This window comes from Vipera ursinii (genome assembly GCF_947247035.1).
Source record: "Vipera ursinii genome assembly, chromosome: 2".
NCBI classification, from domain to species: Eukaryota; Metazoa; Chordata; class Lepidosauria; order Squamata; family Viperidae; genus Vipera; species Vipera ursinii.
Window position 1 is genome coordinate 392,452 of NC_139513.1, and position 18,090 is coordinate 410,541.

Consider the following 18,090-nt stretch of genomic DNA (forward strand, 5'->3'; position numbering starts at 1 on the left):
GCGATATTTAGATCCGATCTGGCCAGGACCCCCCCCCCACCCTCCCACCCCCATCTCCCTGGCTTGGAGACAGGTGGAGGAGCCCCCATAGCCATCCTGTCCAGAAGCCCCTGGCCCTCCCTGCCCCACATCCTCAGGAGAAGCCCCCCCCTTGACCTAGGCAGCCACAGCCAGCCCCCTTTGCCGCAGGGGGGGCATGGCCAGTACTGTAGGGCCAGAGCAGTCCTGGGCCTTTGGGGCAATTGCAGGCAGGGGGGGTAGCTTGGGGTCTTGCCTTTTAGGTCCAGACCCTCTGCCTCCTCCCCCCCCTCAAGAAAAGCCGGCTCTCCGCTTTTCACCCGCTGCATCCCCCAAATGGGGGGAGGCGTTGGGGGGGCTGCAGAAAGCAGGCTGGGGAAGGCACCTAAACCCACAAGCGACCCCTTCTCGGCCCCTCCGGATCTCCTGGGGGGGCAAAGATATGGGATGCTGCCCCCCCCCGGTCCAGGAGGGCTCCCGACCAGCCAGACCCCGGGGAGGGGGGACAGGGGGGGACAGCCAGGCCGGAGGGGCCCCGGACGGTTCGCAAGACCCTACGCTCACTTTCATAACCCGGGTCAGGGACAGAAGCCGTGGCCCTCCGTTCTCTCTGCAAAGGGATCGGGGCCCCTGAGTGGGCCAGATGGATGTCTCTCTCTCTCTCACACACACACACACACATTTTTTCTTTTCTCTCTCTCTTCTCTCACACACATCTCTTTTTCTCTTTTCTCTCTCTTTTCTTTTTTTCTCTTTTCTCTCTCTCACACACAGACACACATCTCTTTTTCTCTTTTCTCTCTTTCTTCTCTCACACATCTTTTTCTCTTTTCTCTCATCTTTTTCTCTTCTCTCTCTCACATCTTTTTCTCTTTTCTCTCTGTCTCTCTCTCTCTCTCTCTCTCTGTCTCTCTCTCTCTCACACACACACACACACACACACATCTTTTTCTCTTTTCTCTCTTTTCTTTCTCTTTCTTTTCTCTCTCGCACACAGACACACATCTTTTTCTCTTTTCTCTCTTTCTTCTCTCTCACACATCTTTTTCTCTTTTCTCTCTCACATACACACACACATCATTTTTCTTTTCTCTCTCACACATCTTTTTCTCTTCTTTTCTTTCTCTCTCTCTTTTCTCTCTCTTTTCTCTCACATCTTTTTCTCTTCTCTCTCTCTCTTTTCTCTCTCTCTCTCTCTCTCTCTCTCTCTCTCTCTCCTCTCTCTCTCTCTCTCTCTCTCTCTCTCTCTCTCTCTCCCTTGCCATCATGATTTGCACCTATCAGACGTACTGGCATTTTTTTCCTGGGTGGAAGGGGAATCACTCTGAATTATTTACATTACTGTTACTGTGATTCTTATGATTTTCCTATATGTTATTTTCTCTTCCCCCCCCCCCATCCCGGTGATATGTTCACACGGGAGGGAGGAAAATGAGCAGCCTGTGTTTTAATCAACGGTGATGAAGCTTAAAAGGCTCCCCCAGGGAAGACGAGCGACCAAAAAGAATTAACCCGGCCCAGAATCCACCTGTGGAACTCCTTGCCACCAGATGTGGGTCTGACTGCAGAGCAACCCGAAGGGCTTCCAAAGCTCAAATCAGCCCCCGCTTGGGACTGCTGGCGTGGGGGATCCTCTTTGTAAGCAGACAGAAACTCAACAGGTCTTAACATGCGGGCCAACCCCCGGACCCAAACCGGCTGGTTGCATTTTAGCTGAAGCCCTGACCCAGCCCTCGCTCCTGTGGCACGTGGGCTCCCCGGGCCACGCCAGGGGTGGCGGCCAGAATCAGCCCTTTGGGGGAAGGGGGGGTCCAACCCTAAAACACCACCCCCACCTTCTTTAGCTGATTGGTGGATTAAATGAGGACCCAGATTGTTGGGGGCAATTAAGCTGACTTTGTAATAATGCCGCTTGGGGGTTGTGTGAAAGCCCTAACAAGCAGGCATAGACATAGAATGAAGGCTACTGCTAAGCTTGTAAGCCGCCCTGAGTCTTCGGAGAAGGGCGGGATATAAATGGGATTAAAATAAATAAATAAATAAATTCATCAGATTTAACGCCTGGGCCAGCCACTCCCAAACCCGGCTCAGCAAGGCTCACCGTGAAAGGCGACTTGTTAAAAGGAAAATAAAACAGCCCAGAAAAGGTTGGGGGGGGGCAGGGGGGAGTAATAACAGAAAAACAATGTAAAGCAAAAAGTCCTAAGAAAACAAGCAGGATTCAGTCAGTTCCAGAAGGGCACAATTTGGGCAGGGGGGGATATCCCGGGGGTGGACCATTCCAGAGGGCAGGAATTAAGGCCCTGCCTGGTGTGGGCCCCTCCCTCCATCCCTGTATGACCAGGCCGGGTCTTTGAACAGGACCCTTGAGTTGATCCAAAGCCAACTGGGCACTGGTGCAGCTTCACAACCAAAACGGACACACACACACACACACACACACACACACACACTGGAGAGCCCCCTCCTCAGTGCCTGCCCGTTCTGGACCAGCTGCTGTTTCTGGACTGTCTTCAAGGGCAGCCCCAAGAAAGCACATTGCAGCAGCAAAGCCAACTGGCTCTCCGTCGCTTTCCCTCCATCTACAGACAGTGCTCGACTTAACAACATATTTCACTTAGTGACCGGAACCGGGGAAAATAGTGACAGGACCGTTTTTCACCCCACCGTTGCAGCATCCCCAGGGACACGTGACAATTCGGGCGCTTGGCAACCGACTCCTATTTATGATGGTCGCAGCATTCCGGGGGGGGGGGTTGTCACGTGTGTCATCCCATTTTGCGACCTTTTGACAAGCTGGATTTGCTTTACAGCTGTCTTGCCAACTCAACAACTGCAGCGATTCACTTAACGGTGGTGGGAAAGGTTGTAAAATGGGGCAATTCACTTAACGACAGTCTCACTTAGCAACAGAGGTTTGGGGCTCTGTTGCGGTCGTAAGCTGAGCACTGCCTGTATTCCTAGGGCCTCCTATGGGACAGGCAGAGGGCAGACAGCAGAGAGGGGGCCTCTGTCCACACATGCAGCACTAAGAAGCAGGTCACCCACTACAAGCTGTCAATCAGGCAAGCGGAAGACACAGAGAGAGAGGAAGAGAGTGGGGGGAGGGGGAGAGAGGGAGGGAGGGGGAGAGAGATGTCCAGAGGCAACCCCAGCTGGATCCTGATGAGGCAGAGGGACCCCCATGGAAGTTTCTCTCATTGGAAAAGAGAGCCTGCAGTTCCCATCATCCTGCTGGCTGGGGATTAGGGGCTGGGAGCCTCTTCTATTTGAGCCCTCCCTCCCCCCCCCCCCCGTCAGCCACCAGCTGAGGGCCAGGAGTGGTGCAACTCCTGTCCCCCCCCTCCCCCCCAGTGCTGGAAAGCTCTCCAGCCCATGAGCACTATCAACTTGGCTGGGAGAAAGAAGCGTCCCAGTGGCTTCCCCAATGTTGGCAGCTAGTTGGGCAACGAAACGCCTGCCGGGGAAACCCACGAGCGCAGGGGGCGCCCGGGACCCCACGGCCCCCACCCTGCCGGCTCAGCCCATGGCACGAGGCTTTGCCGGGCACGGTGGGGCCCATTTGGGGCTCCCCCCACCCCCACCCCGTTGCGAGGGGAGTTCCGGCAGCTCTTCCCTCCTGCTTCCAACCCCCCCCATTCCACGGATCCGTGTTTGTCCCTTCTTAGGCTGCCTGAAAGGGGTGGGAGGAGAGCGAGGCCTCCATCTGCTGGGGCCTCAGGAAAGGCTCGGGGCAGAGGATGGGTGTTGTAGTCCAGCTGGGAGGAGACATCCCCTGCCTGCCGGCACTGGGTGTCAGCAGGCCCAGCAGGGAGAGTCTCCCCAAAGGGGCCGGGGGACCCAATGCGGGGGCTCCTTCCTCAGGCCTCAGAGGCTGCAAGCCCCGGAAGGGCCCCTGGGGTGCCCTGCCGGAGAGCCCCCCTCAGAACGAGGCTCCCTCCAGTGCGGCTGTCCCTGGACACAACTGGCAGGCCAGTTGCTTCACTCCTGGGGGGGCGGGCAGGACCCCCATCCCAGCAGGCAGGTGGGGGGGCACAAGGCCCTGGCCCCCTCCAGCATGCCAGCCGGGCGGTGCTCGTGGCAAAGCTGACTCCCCAGAATCTCTGGCCGGAGAATGGACGTGGCAGAGCCAGGAGGGGGCCTGCTGAAGCCGCCCGAAAGGGGCACCTGTGGGGGGGGGCTTCGGTCCATTGGGGAAGGAGAACGAAGTGGCCCTTTGGGTCCTTCCCAGCACACCTGAAGCCTCAGGCAGGCAGTTTGGGAGCTGGGGGGGGCGCACAGGCCCACGTGGGCTCCTCCCCCCCCAACCTCTGCTAAGCACCACCTGGCCTCAGGAGCCTGCAACGCCCGAAAGGAATATAAGATTTCCCCCCCCCCCACAAAGCTGGAGTCCCATCCCCCCCCATCCAGGCTTCGCGCTCTCGCTCTCTCTGCTGTTGCCATGCAAATGTGCACCGAGGCAGCCTCCAGGCAACAGCGGGAGGAGCGAACGCAGCATCTCCTTAACGGGATCCAGCAGGAAAGACCCCCGGGGGCGGGGGGGGGGGTGGCGTGCAGAGCGACCCCGGGGAGCCTCGGGCATGAACCGGTGCCCCAGCCAGGAGGAAACGGCTGCCGCCGCCAGGCCAGCGAGGGAGGGGGGAGGGTTTGAGGGGGGGGAGATGCAGATCACCACGGCCCGCTGGCCCTGGGGAGGGGGCTGGGAAAGGCCTGCCTTCCTTCCTTCCTTCCTTCCGGCCGCTCGGTGCAGCAGAGAACCGTCACCCCACCTGCCCTGCTGGACGGCTGTTCCAGCTGAGGACGAGGGGAGGTTTGCCCCCCCCCAACTAAACGGGGAAGAAAGAACAGCGCTCCGCTGCCTTGGGAATCAAACCAACGGGGGGGGGGGTCCCTGCAGTGCAGCACCACCGCCAATCTTGTAGAATGTACTTCATGCCGGAGCTGTCCCCCCCCCCGCCAGCATCCTTGAGCAGGGTTGCCTGGCAACATCACGCCCCCTCCCTTTCCCGAAGAGAGCTAGCGGGCCTCCGATTGCGAGGAGGAGGGGGGGTCCGGTTCCCCCGCCCAGGCCGTTTCCTGCAAAGCCAAGGTGTGGGGGAGGGGGAAGGTGACCCTCTTTCGCGGGGGGGGGAGGAGGGAAGCGTTTGGGGGCACGAAGACACCCGCAATCTCCCGTGACGAGGCGCGGGTCATGGTGGGGCAGGACGGGGCGATCGTCCCCCCCCACCCGCGTCTCCGTCCTCAGCTGCCCCGACCGGGACGCTTCGGCTTTCCCCACAGCAGCCCCCCGGACCGGGCTGGGCGCGCGCCCCTCCCCTCCCGGCAACGGCGCTCGCCCTCCACCCGAGGCACGTGGGAGGAAGGGGCTGGTCCGCCAGAGAAGCGCCCCCTGCCAGAGTTGGCACCAAAGGCCCCGGCCTGGGAAGGCAGCATCTTCAGCCGGGACCCCCCTCCCCGCCGCCGCCGCCGCCGCCGCCCGGCCGCCGCTTCCTCCGACGGGCGCCTCCTTACAGCCCGGCAGGCGAGTATCTGGTGGCGGCTGGCGCTGCGGAGCCGGGAGCCCTCGGCGGGGCCGCAGCCGGGCGCGGCGCCGACCCCCCGGCCAAGCCCGCGTCCAGGGCCAGCTGTGGCTCCCGCTTCCGCGGCGCCCCCTCCTCCTCCTCCTCCTCCTCCCCCCGGCCCCCTGCCGCTACGGTCGGCCGACGGCAGGCCGGAGCGCCCCGATCACCGGGTGCGGGGTCCAGAGCGCACCATCTCTCCCGGGATCCGGAGGCCGCCATCCGGCCGCAGCTGGCCGAGCGCCACGATGCTTCTCTCCCGCGGCCTCGCCGGCCAGCCGCGAGCGTGGGAAGGGGCGCAGTCCCCAGGCGGCCGGCGGACCCCTTTCCCAGCCGGCTCCCACCTGCCTCGCCAGGCCCGAGCGCGCCGGAATCCCCGGGGCGGAGCGCAGCATCTCCTGCCCCGGCCCGGGTCAAACCTCCGGGAGGAGCCGCCGGCCGCAGCCCTGCGCCGCAGCCCGCCCCGCGCCGGAGCTGTGCAGAGCGGCAGCGGGCGGGCGGGCGGGCGGGCGGGCGGCGTCGCCCCTCCGACTTCCGGGCGGCAGGCTCTGCCCCGCGGCCGAGGGAGGGGCCTGGCCGCCGAGCCCCCCCCCCGCCCGCCGCACCAGCCAAGACGCCTCTCGCCGCCCCCGCCCGAGCAGCGGCAGCCGCGCGCGCGCCGAGGAAGGAAGGTCGCCCTACCTCGGAAGGGGACGTAGGACATGGCGCTGCCTTCATCCGCGGCCGGCTCCCTCGCCGCCGCCGCCGCCGATCACGGACCTGCCTGCGGAGGAAGAGGAGGAGGAGGAGGGGCAAGCCGGGAGGGGGGAGAGCGACCGAGCGGCCGCCGGTTCTGCCTGCTCGCCTCCTGGCACCGGCCCTCCCGCCGTCCGCCGCTCGCTCGCCCCCGCCGCGCCTGGGTGGGCCACCGCCGGCTGCGCCTCTCCGGCGCTGGGGATGCGGCGGGAAAGCGGGGGAAGAGGCGGCGGCGGCGGTTCGGGTGATGCGCGGCGGTTGGCGAGCCTCCCCCTGCCGGCCGCTGCCTGCCCGCGCCCCGCCTCCTCCTCCGCCGCCGCCGTCGGGAGCCGAGGCTGCAGCGCAGGCCGCCCGGCCGTCCCGAGCCTCCGCGGCACCAGCTGCGCCGCCACCGCTGGAGCGCGGCAGGCGGGCGACGGGGAAGGCGCGCTCCCGGCGCCGCCCCTCCTCTCCCCGCCGGGCCCGGCGCCTTGCCCCGCGGAGGGACGGCCCCCCCCAACGGGGGACGAGGGGTGGGCGCCCCCCCCCCGGGGGGGCCCGGAAGCGCGAAAGGGAGGCCCGCGACGTCCATCGGTCGGCCACCGGCTCCGCCGGGAGCCTCCCCCGCCATCCCGTCCGGCAGCCCCGGAGCCCTCGCTGCGCCCGCCCGACGCCGCCACCGTCCGGGGCTCAGCCGGCGATCGAGAGAGGCGGGACGGGCCCGGCGCCCCTGGCCGCGCCCGCGAGACCCTTCCTGGCAAGCCGAGGTTGTGGAAAGGCGGCGGCGGCTCTGCTCCTTTCCGAGGCGGTTGCAGGGTCTCGGGCAGAGATCGCCGCGGGAGGGTGGCTCCCGCCCCCCCCTCCTGGCCCGCTGCTGCCTCCGAGGACCCGAATCTGCACCCCCGGAAAACCAGGGAAGCCTCTTCCTCCTCCCGCCAAGCCTTCAGGCAGAGACCCAGGCGCCCCCCCTTCCCAACTTTCTCTGAGGGGGGCTGCCAGCCGCCTTTGGCCAAGCAGCCGTGGGGCCGGCGGGTCCCACGGTGGGCTCAGAGGGTTCTCAAAGGGCCCAGCTGGCGCTTTTGATGCAGGACACTGGGGGGGGGCCCTCCAGGCTGGGCTCACCAACTGAAATGTTCCTGAACGGACAGGGTTCGCTCCCCCCCTGCAGCAGCCCCCCACACGCCTCAGCTGAGTCAGCCCCCTGCCCTCCTTTTTCTTGCACCCCACCACTGGCTCCCCATCCAGTAGGCTGGGCTCCGACCGACTGTTCAGGCTGGCGTCCTTCCCTTTGGGGATGGTGGACAAAGCGAAGGCTGCCTCTTGGGGTTCTTGAGCTTCGCCCCAGTTCTGGAGACCCCCAGCGGCCTCACTGGAGCCGAGCTGCCATGTCAGCTGAGGCAGCTCTTCCAGGCCGATGGAGCTGTCGTCTTCTTCTTCTTCTTCTTCTTCTTCTTCTTCTTCTTCTTCTTCTTCTTCTTCTTCTTCTTCTTCTTCTTATTCTTATTATTATTATTATTATTATTATTATTATGCATCTGACATCCTCTCCCCTGTCCTTTATTCAGAGGGGCTGCAAGATAACAGAGTTGGCACCCCTTGCATAAGCGGGAGACACCCCCCCCAGACCGTTCCAGAGAGATGGCCGCACACGCTCTTCTTAAAAGCCTCCAGAGATGGAGGCACCCACAGCTTCTGGAGGCAGGTTGTTCCACCGGTTAATTGTTCTCCCTGCCAGGAAAATTCCTCCTTAGTTCCCGGTTGCTTCTCTCCTTGATTAGTTTCCACCCTTCGTTGTCCTGGAGAATAGGTGGAGCCCCTCTGCTTTGTGTTGTTGTTGTTGTTAGCTGCGAAGTCGTGTCCGACCCATCGCGACCCGACGGACAACGTTCCCCCAGGCCTTCCTGTCCTCTAACACTGCTTCGTGGCAGCCCCTCAAATACCGGAAGACTGCTCTCGTGTTACCCCTAGTGACTAGCCCTTTCTTTTCATTAAACTAGACATAACCAATTCCAGCAACTGTTCTTCATATAGTTTAGCTACAATCACCTAAAAAGTCCAGATTATTTGGGCACTCAGTGAAAATGAAGGCAGGACAAGAAGCAACAGATGGAAACTAGTCAAGGAGAGAAGCAACCTAGAAATAAGGAGAAACTTCCTGACAGTTAGAACAACTAACCCGTGGAACAACCTGCCTCCAGAAGTGGTGAATGCTCCAACACTGGAAGTTTTTAAGAGGAGACCGGACAGCCATTTGCCTGAAATGGTATAGGGTTTCCTGCCTTAGCAGGGGGTTGGTCTAGAAGACCTCCAGGGTCCCTTTCAACTCTTGTCATTCTATTCTATTCCATTCTAAAATCCCCACCTCACCACTGGCTCCACGCTCCGGATGGATCGGCAGAAGCTCTTCTCTCCCACCAGATTCCGATTGTGTAAACGTCCCTCCAGGGTTACACAAGGGGGCATCTTGCCCGGCTGATGTGTCTCTGCCCATTTGCCCCCAGACTTAGCCTCAGTTTCCACAATTCACTTCCTGAATTCCCCTCTTTGGGGCTGTCCACGCGTAAAAAAGATGTCGAGACTCTAGAAAGGGTACAGAGAAGAGCAACAAAGATGATCAGGGGACTGGAGGCTAAAACATATAAGGAACAGTTGCTGGAATTGGGTCTGTCAAGTTTAATGAAGAGAAGGACTAGGGGTGACATGATAGCAGTCTTCCAATATCTCAGGGGCTGCCACAAAGAAGAGGGAGGCAAGATATTCTCCAAAGCACCAGAAGGCAGGACAAGAAGCAACGGATGGAAACTGGTATAGGGGGTTGGACTAGATGACCTCCAAGGTCCCTTCCAACTTATTATTATTATTATCATTATTATTATTATAGATCACACGCCGACCGAAAGAGATGAGTCGGGGAGAGGGTTCCACGGCTTGGCCCCACTTAAAATTCAGACTGTTGACAGCAGAAGCGAAGCCGTTTCCCGGCAAGCTTTCGAAGAAGTAGGATTTACTACGGCTTCCGATCGCACAAGCCTCTCTTTGAAGTCTCCCTCGCCTCCCTTTCCCGGAGAAAGCCGGTTTCAAAATAACCGTGAAGTCATTTTTCTCCCTCAGTTCTGCTTCCGGCTTGATCCCACTTTGTGTGTGTGTGTGTGTGTGTGTGTGTGTGTGTGTGTGTGTGTGAGAGAGAGAGAGAGAGAGAGAGAGAGAGAGAGAGAAGAGAGAGAGAGAGAAGAGAGAGAGAGAGACGGGAGTTGTAGACCATAAGTGTGTGTCTCCCCAGTTCCCCCTCTTCCTCCTTTCAGGCCAAGGGTCTCCAAACTTGGAAACTCTAAGAGTGGTGAACTTCAGCTCCCAGAATCCCCCAGTCGGCACAGTTTAAAGTCCATCGGTCTTAAAGTTGCCAAGTTTGGAGATCCCGGCTCTAGAGATAATAATAATAATAATAATAATAATAATAATAATAATAATAATAATAATAATAACAACAACAACAACAACAACAATAATAATAATAATAATAATAATAATAATAATTATTATTATTATTATTATTATTTGGAAGGGACCTTGGAGGTCATCTAGTCCAACCCCCTGCTCAGGCAGGAAACCCTATACCATTTCAGGCAAATGGCTGTCCAGTCTCTTCTTAAAAACCTCCAGTGTTGGAGCATTCACCGCTTCTGGAGGCAGGTTGTTACAGAACAGAACGGAACAACAGAACAGAAAAGAACAGAACAGAGCTGGAAGGGACCTTGGAGGTCATCTAGTCCAGCCCCTTGCTCAAGCAGGAGAACCTACACCATCTCAGACTGGTGATTGTCCAGTATCTTCTTAAAAACCTCCAGGGATGGAGCGCTCACGATTTCTGGCGGCAAAGCTGTTCCGCTGGTTGATTGTCCTCACTGTCAGGAAGCTTCTCCTTAATTCCTGGTTGCTTCTCTCTTTGGTCAGTTTCCAACCATTGTTTCCCATCCTGCCCTCTGGTGCTTTGGTGAATAATGTGACACCCCCCCCTTCTTTGTGGCAGCCCCTCAAATACTGGAACACTGTTATCGTATCGTTCTTTTCATTCAACTGGACACACCCAATTCCTGCAAATGTTCTTCGTGTTTTAGCCTCCAGGCCCATAATCATCTTTGTTGCTCTTCTCTGCACTCTTTCCAGAGTGTCAGCATCTTGTTTATATCGTGGCAACCAAAACTGGATGCAATATTCCAAGTGCGGCCTTACAATGTCATCGTAAGGGATCTGGAAAGCCTTGAAGAATTCTGGAGTTCTGGGGGTCCGTGCCTGTGGTCCGTGGCCACAGAAAGTATTTAAAGGGGGATCCGTGGTCAAGAAAGTGTTGAAAACCACTCACCTATTCCATACCTCTGCATTTGGTTTTTCTAACCTCAGTATAAAATTTCTCCTTAATTCCAGGTTGCTTCTCTCCTTGATTATTTTCCAACCGTTGTTTCTTGTCCTGCCCTCTTGTGCTTTGGAGAATATTTTGACCCCCTCCTCTTTTTTGTGGCAGCCCCTCAGATTCTGGACCACTGCTGTCATGTCTCCCCTATTTCTTCTTTTCTTTAAACTAGCCAAACCCAAGTCCTGCAGCCATTCTTCGTATGTTTTAGTCTCCGGGCCTTGGATCATCTCAGTTGCTCTTCTCTGAATTTTTTTCCAAACATTCAACATCTTTTTTGTGATGTGGTGACCAAAACTGGCTGCAGTATTCCTGTTGTGGCCTCACTAGGGCTTTATAAAGTGGTATTAATACTTCATGTGATCTTGATTCTGTGCCTCTGTTTATACAACCTAGGATTGTGTTACCTTTTTTGGCTGTTGCTGCACATGGCTGGCTCATGGTCAAGTGATCGTCCACTAGGACAGGGCTTTTCAACCAGTGGTACGGGTACCACCTGTGGTACATTGGCACCTGGCAGGTGGTACACGACCATCCTAGGAAAGTGGTAGCGGGGGAGGGGAATGAGCTGAACCGGTGGCAGCAGCGCACAAGCCTGAGCGAGAGACGGCTGGAGCTGCAGGGCTGTCAGGACTCAGTGGAAGTGTCAGGATCAGCGCCAGGATCCAGCTGGAGCTCAGCGCTGATCCTGGCGCTTCTGCTGAGCTCAGAAGAAGCGCCGATCAGCTGGAATGTTGCGGCATCTCCAGGGTCTTGTGATTTACATTCAGATGCTTGGCAACTGATTCATATTTATGACGGTCACAGTGTCCCAGGGTCATGTGGAGTGACCAAAACCTGCTGCAACCCCCCAGCAGATGGGGGGGGGATAAAAACCAAAACACCCCACCCCCACCCCACCCCACTGCCAATCCTCAACAGAAATGTTCACAACAATGAAAACCTCGGACAGGAGGAAGAGCGCCACCGGGCGGGCAGGCAGACGTCTTGCTCAGCTGTGGCTTGGGGGCACTTTTTTCAGTGCCATTGTAACTTCAAACAGTCACTAAGCGAACTGTTGTAAATCGAGGACTACCTGTACTTCATCACTTTTTCCCTTTTTTTTTTAGTCATCAAGTTTTTGACACCTTGCTAGGCGACTGGTGATGCTCGGATGTCGCCATATCCTAAAAGTGGTACAATGGGTGAAAAGGTTGAAAAGCCCTGGGCTAGGACTCCGACGTCCCTCTGACGGTTGCTGTTTTTGAGCCAGGATTGCTGACTGGGAACTGATCTTTCGCTCCCCACCATCCAGTCAGAGCGGAAGAAGCTTCTTGGATGAGAAGCGAAACGTCTTCAAAGAGAAAACGGAAAGCCCAGTTGCCTCTTGAAAAAGCACCTCTGGGACAGCCATGACGGAGAACCTCCGTAGAAGTTCTTCAGTGGGGTCAGACAGGGCTGTGTCCAAGCCCTGTCCTCTTCCACCTCTTCTTCACTTGCACCGTCCCGGGTGCTTTTCCGGGCTCTGAATGACAGACTGGACGCTGGATGCCGAGTGGACAGTTCTCTCTCTGGCCTTCGCTGGTTGAAGGCACCTGGAGGAATGGCCTCCAGACAGTCCGGCCAAAGAGCCTCTTTGCCGATCGTTGAGAGTTCCTGGCCGAAAAGGAGAGTGGCACACGGTGCGCAGATGCCAAAGGCCGAAAGACATGACCGTTTCATGCCAAACGCCCACCCTGTAGAACAGGGGGTCCCCAATCCCCTAAACTGGCTCAGGAATTCTGGGAGTGGAAGTCCACGAGTCATAAAAGAGCCAAGATTGCCTACCCCACCATTTCTGACGTGGCTGTCCAGTCTCTTCTTAAAAACCTCCAGTGATGAAGCTCCCACAACTTCTGAAGGCAACTTCTGTTCCGTTGGTTGTTCTCAGTCAGGAAATTTCTCCTTACTTCTAGGTTGAAGGAATCCTTCATCAGTTTCCATTCGTTATTCCTCATCCGTCCCGTGGGGGCTTTGGAAAATAGGTTGATTCCTCTGACAGCCCAGAAATATTGGAAGACTGCTATCAAGTCTCCCCTGGTCGTTCTCTTCACTAGACTTGTTGTTGTTAGCTGCGAAGTCGTGTCCGACCCATCGCGACCCTATGGACCATGTTCCTCCAGGCCTTCCTGTCCTCTACCATCTTCTGGAGTCCATTTAAGCTCACGCCTACTGCTTCAGTGACTCCATCCAGCCACCTCATTCTCTGTCGTCCCTTTCTTCTCTTGCCCTCAACCTTTCCCAGCATTAGGCTCTTCTCCAATGAGTCCTTCCTTCTCATAAGGTGGCCAAAGTATTTGAGTTTCAACTTCAGGATCTGGCCTTCTAAAGAGCAGTCAGGGTGGATCTCCTCTAGGACTGACCGGTTTGATGGCCTTGCAGTCCAAGGGACTTGCAGGAGTCTTCTCCAGCACCAGAGTTCAAAGGCCCTGCCCAGTTGCTGTAACCCTCCTTCGTATGTTTTAGCCTCCGATCCCCTGATCATCTTCGTTGCTCTTCTCTGCACCCTTTCTAGAGTCTCAAACTCTTTTTTACATCGTGGCGTTTTTCCTCTGCTGCTGTGTCCAGGCACCACCACATCCACTATCCAGACTTTTTTGTCTTTCTTATCAATAGCTGTTGATAAGTCCAGGGTGTTATGTGGCAGGTGGCCGTGTGTTTGACTTCCAAAGTCCCAGGGCAATTTAACTTCTTTATTTTCTCTGACTTTCTCTGTTTTGTGGTCCCGCCAGTTCTTGCTTTCAGGCCAATGATATTTCTTGCTGTTGTTCATAGTCACTCTGGGTGATCTCCTCGCAGCACTTTACCAGAGGATCTGCTGCTTCTTCAGCTCCTTTGCAGAGGTGGCACTTGTTATCTGTGGCTTCTCGGTTCTGGCTTTGTATGCATTTGATAACAACAACAACAACAACAACAACAAAGCAATGGATAGGAAGACCAGAAAAATAATGACAATGAATCATGCCCTTCATCCATGCAGTGACATTCTGTATCTACCAAGGCAAATAGGTACGCGTGGAATGCTACAAGTACATCAGACAGTTGAAGAAGAAAAAATGGCTTTGGAAGAATATCTGAAGGACAACGATGAAGATGCACTGATTTATTTGAATGCCAGGTCTGTTATGAATAAAGCTCCCCTCACCCGTGATTTGATTAAGGAGGAAGACGCAGACCTGGCATGCATTACGGAAACGTGGTTGGGCTCGGAGGGAGAAGTCTCCCTGATTGACTTATGCCCTCCAGGTTTCCGTGTGCTGCATCAGCCTCGGGCTCAGGGTAGGGGCGGTGGGGTGGCGGTTGTTGTTAAGGAGGCCCTTTGTCTGGGGGAGGCCACTGCCCCTCAGATAGGCGGATGTGAGTCCCTCCTCTTAAGGTGGGGCCCCGGTGGTCAGTTTATTTATTTATTTATTTATTTAATTTATATACCGCCCTTCTCTCAAGAGACTTAGGGCGGTTAACAGGGCAATACGTAAAAGACAGATACAAAAGTTAAAATTATTAAAACATGATTAAACAATGCCCATAGTACAAATTTAAAATTAAAGTCATAATAACAAACCCACCCCATCCCATCAGGCCAGGCCCGCTTCCTTAAAGAGATGGGTTTTAAGGTCGCGCCGGAAGGAGCGGAGGTCGGGCGCCATCCGGAGCTCTACCGGAAGATGGTTCCATAAGTCCGGTGCACCCACAGAGAACGCTCTCCCCCTGGGGGCCACCAGTCGGCATTCTTTGACCGGCGGCACCCTGAGGAGGCCCTCTCTGTGGGAGCGTACTGGGCGGAGGGAAGTTGACGCCGGCTGCAGGTGCTCCCCAAGGTATTCTGGACCCATGCCATGGAGGGCTTTGTAGGTCATTACCAACACCTTGAACCTCACCCGGAAGACAACTGGCAACCAATGCAGCTCGCGGAGCAAAGGTGTAACACGGGAGTATCGGGAGACCCCCGACACAACTCTCGCGGCTGCATTCTGTGCCAGCTGGAGCCTCCAAGTGGTCTTCAAGGGTAGCCCCATGTAGAGAGCGTTGCAGTAATCAAGACAAGAGGTCACGAGCGCATGAGTGACCATGCGCAAGGCATCCCGGTCTAGATAGGGCCGCAACTGGCGCACCAGGCGAACCTGGGCGAACGCCCCCCTAGTTACAGCTACAATATGATCTTCTAAAGAGAGCTGTGAATCTAGGAGGACTCCCAAGTTGCGAGCCCTATCTACAGGAGGTAATGACTCACCCCCCCATAATGAGGGGTGGGATATCCTGAATATCCCGGGATGCCGGTACGCACAGCCACTCCGTCTTGTCAGGGTTGAGACGAAGCCTGTTCCTCCCCATCCAGACCCGGACCGCCTCCAGGCACCGGGACATCACGTCGAGGGCATCACTGGGGTGGTTTGGGGTCGAAATGAAAAGTTGGGTATCATCAGCATACTGATGATACCCAACTCCAAAACCACGAATGATCTCACCCAGCGGTTTCATGTAGATGTTGAACAGAAGGGGCGAGAGAGTTGGGCCTGTTGCTCACGTACCTCTCTCCCAGCTGCATGGCAACGGCTCTGCCCGGGCTACTCAACGCTCTCTCAGGGTTGGCGGTGGAATTCCCCAGATTTTTGGTGCTGGGGGATTTTAACCTACCTTCCCTACATCTAAATCAATTTCATTTAAGCAGCTCAATATTTCAATTTAACTGAGTTTTTTTAAATTTAATTAGCCAGTATTTTTATCTACTCATCAAAACAATCTCTCATAATCCAAGTACAATCCTGTTTATTTTACTATTTTCCGTTTCAGGCCTCTTAAATATGTCCTTCTTCAATCTTATTTTTCCTTTTTTCCTTTGCCGTATCATTTTTTGCTTCTTTGCTTCAGGGTCATCAAAGAATTCTTGTGTTATTGTATCATATTGAAGTGACCGTCCCATCTTCCTTTTTGAAGGGCTGAGGGGTCTAATAAAAGCACCAAATCTTCTCATTGTTTTCACCTCTTGATATAATTGTCCTGGATTGTGTATTTTTTCTTCCATCTGTTTCTCATTTTGATCTTCAAACGTCTGTGCTTGTTGAGTAGTTAATTCTTCTGTCAATGTATTTGATTGTTCAATTTCTTCTGTTATGTTCTGTCCTAATAAATTATTAGTTGTAGTCACAATTTGAATTTGCTTCTCCAAGACACTTTCTAGTTTCCCCCCCAAAAGCTCTTATTTCTTTGCTGGCTGTAGACAGGAAATGATAACTTTGGTAGGTTATTTTCATCATAGCATGGATTTGTTTTTGTAATTCTTCCATGTTGGAGTCTCACATCTGGTGTTCAAGGTTAGCCTTATCTTGTTTTTCTAAGGAATCAGCCAAGTCTCTCTCTCTCTCTCTCTCTTTTTAAGAGTGACAGATTGCAATTTCAGGTTTAGCCACTGGGTGTCCCCCAAGTGCTTAGAAAATTCTTTTCTTTTAATCTGTTAATCTCTTTTCAATTATTTCTTCTGTTTTAGAAAGCAGAGGTAAATTTTCAAATAAGAGTAGGAAGTAAGGAGTAGGTAGTCAAAAGGTTTTAGTCCACAGGTTATAAAGTTCTAGTTGAGGTCAATTCGTTTTTTCAACGTTTTTAAAAAAAACACACCCCTGGAGGCTTGATCGCCGCTATTTTGAAGGGAAGGTTGAACTCCCCCCCTCCCTCTCCACAGGGGGGGAAAGTACTTAGCAGTTTATTTAGGTGAAAGGAAGAAGATTGGAGTATAAGAGAGGAATCTTACCCAGTCTCTTCCACACTGCTTTAATGTTGCCTGGTGGTAAGTGTGACTTCGGCTGTCTGCAGCCTAGTAACCGGCCATGTTGCTATGGCCGGTCTTTCGTCCGCAGGGAATGCAGGCACTAACCGGGGGGGGGGAGGTGCGGCTCCCCCGCGTTTCTGCAAAAGCCCCTTCTTGCTGGTCGCCCCTGCAGGGTGACTCTTAGGCCTTTTTAGGACCCCCCCAGTGATGCGAAACTGGACGTGGAAGACGAGAGCCGTCCTCCAGAGGTCCATAGCGGCAGCGTTAGCAAACCGGAAGTCTGAAATGAAAGAACTATTAATAACAGCAGAAATGGTACAGAAAAGAGCAAGGAAGATCAAGAATTGGTCAGCACAAGGTGAAGATGAACTGCATGGGTTTTGGTTGAAACATCTAACTGTTATATACCCACTCATTGCCAAGCAGTTCAACAACATACTACAAGGAGGAGAAATTGAAAAGTGGCTAACAACTGGGAAAAAATACCTAATAATGAAAGATCTAGGAAAAGGGGCAACACCAGGCAACTACAGGCCAATTACCTGCTTACCAACAATTTTCAAATTGCTAACTGGTGTGGTAGCTGATGCAGTACAACAGCATCTAGTTGAAAAATGTGGGTTAGATAGCATCACCACCAGGTGGATTAGTAGCTGGCTGACAGGCCATACTCAGCGTGTGGTCCTCAATGGAACTGCATCTACATGGAAGGAAGTGTGTAGTGGGGTGCCCCAGGGCTCTGTTCTGGGCCCAGTGCTCTTCAATATCTTCATTAACGATTTGGATGAGGGGATAGATGGGGAACTCATCAAATTTGCAGATGACACCAAGCTGGCAGGAATAGCCAATACTCCAGAAGATAGGCTTAAGATACAGAAGGATCTGGACAGACTCGAACACAGGGCACTATCTAACAAAATGAAATTCAATGGTGAAAAAAGTAAGGTTCTACATTTAGGCGGGAAAAATCAAATGCACAGGTATAGTATAGGTGGTACCTTGCTCAATAGTAGTAACTGTGAGAGGGATCTCGGAGTCCTAGTAGACAATCACTTCAATATGAGCCAGCAGTGTGCTGCAGCTGCCAAAAAAGCCAACACAATACTAGGCTGCATGAACAGAGGGATAGAATCAAGATCACGTGAAGTACTAATACCACTTTACAATGCTTTGGTAAGGCCACACCTGGAATACTGCACCCAGTTTTGGTCACCAGGATGTAAAAAAGATGTCAAGACTCTAGAAAGAGTACAGAGAAGAGCAACAGAGATGATTGGGGGACTGGAGGCTAAAACATATAGGGAACGGTTGCTGGAATTGGGTATGTGTAGTTTAATGAAGAAAAGGGTGAGGGGTGACATGATAGCAGTGTTCTAATATCTCAGGGGCTGCCCCAGAGAAGAGGGAGTCAAGCTATTCTCCAAAGCACCTGAAAGCAGGAGAAGAAGCAACGGATGGAAACTAGTCAAGGAGAGAAGCAACCTGGAACTAAGGAGGAATTTCCTGACAGTTAGAACAATTAACCAGTGGAACAACCTGCCTCCAGAAGTGGTGAATGCTCCAACACTGGAAGTTTTTAAGAAGAGACTGGACAACCATTTGCCTGAAAT

At 54.6% G+C, this 18,090-nt stretch overlaps 1 protein-coding gene across 1 annotated transcript in view; it reads right to left on the reverse strand.

Moving 5' to 3' along the window:
* The window catches only part of SYNGAP1 (synaptic Ras GTPase activating protein 1), a gene marked incomplete at both ends in the record, with an annotated part of 33,203 nt that extends 26,924 nt beyond the window's left edge, over positions 1-6,279 (reverse strand). The window contains one exon of the mRNA XM_083354158.1: positions 6,258-6,279. Within this exon, the coding sequence (XP_083210284.1) occupies positions 6,258-6,279 (22 nt within the window). The remainder of the gene's footprint in view (positions 1-6,257) is intronic.
* Between the last annotated feature and the right edge of the window lie 11,811 nt (positions 6,280-18,090).